The sequence below is a fragment of the Chaetura pelagica genome, unplaced genomic scaffold (genome assembly GCF_000747805.2).
Source record: "Chaetura pelagica isolate M959 unplaced genomic scaffold, ChaPel_1.0 scaffold193, whole genome shotgun sequence".
NCBI lineage: Eukaryota > Metazoa > Chordata > Aves > Apodiformes > Apodidae > Chaetura > Chaetura pelagica.
Window position 1 is genome coordinate 570,083 of NW_009952562.1, and position 958 is coordinate 571,040.

Here is a 958-nt window from a genome sequence, read left to right on the forward strand (position 1 = left end):
GGGCAGGAGCTGGGGGTGAGGGGCAGGACTAGGCGTAGAGGTCCTCCCTGTCGGCGGAGTAGACCTCCCCCTCCTGCAGCAGGGCGAAGTTGAGGAAGTGAGAAGGGCGATGGACCTCGTGATAAAACTCCTTGGGGTTGGCGAGTTGCAGCTCGTACTTCATGTTGGGGTCGTGGCGAACGCCTGGAAGAGAGAGCCCATCACCCACCTGGAAGGCCCTTCCTGCCTGCACCATTTTTCAGGAGCCTAAGGAAGCCCTCTGCCCTCACAAGATGGTTTTTAGGCAGACCATGCCCAAAGAGAGAGTTATAAATCCACAAAACCACCCCCCTGTGGGTTCCTCCCCCTAGAGGTTCACACAGCAATGCCCCCACCCTCCTTCTGTGCAACTTATTTTGTCTCTTCATCTCCTGTCCCCCTCTGCAGCTGGCTGTGGTTCACCACACCAGGACCTCCTCTAACTCCCCAGCTTTTCTCTTGCATTCTCCACTATCTTCTCTTCTGCCTGACAGGGATTAATTATTCAGTGGCACTAGACCAGACACTGCAATCCAGAGAGGGAAGATGTCTGTTTCCTCCCTCTATCAGACTTTGCTCTCTTGCCACTGAAAGATCAATGAGAACTGACAAGCCAGGGCTGGTGCCAAGGAAAGGTCAGACCACAACACTGGTAAACCCTGCTGGTCACTCCAAGGAATGTTGAGCTCCAGACAGGGTACAGAGTGCTTCCCTGAGGGGCTCTTCCTTCTCCTCCCCAAGCCCTCCACTTTGCCTGCCCTCCTCTCCCTTTCCCAGGGCTGCTCACCCATGAAGTTGTAGTTCCAGGACCCTTGTGCTGGGACCATGAAGAAGCCAAGGAAACGATCAGACAGCAGCATCTGCACCCTCTCGTAGTGGGATGGCAGGTACCCCTTGGGGTTGTTGCCCTTGTCCGTGTTCTGCCTGCCCCACTCGCAGC

The 958-nt window shown here is 55.7% G+C and overlaps 1 protein-coding gene across 1 annotated transcript in view; it reads right to left on the reverse strand.

The window, feature by feature from the left end:
• Positions 1–19: 19 nt before the first annotated feature.
• The window catches only part of PRPF8 (pre-mRNA processing factor 8), a 27,766-nt gene continuing 26,827 nt past the window's right edge, over positions 20–958 (reverse strand). The window contains exon 41 of the mRNA XM_009993312.1: positions 20–183. Coding sequence (XP_009991614.1) covers positions 29–183 — 155 coding nt within the window. The 3' untranslated portion in view covers positions 20–28. The remainder of the gene's footprint in view (positions 184–958) is intronic.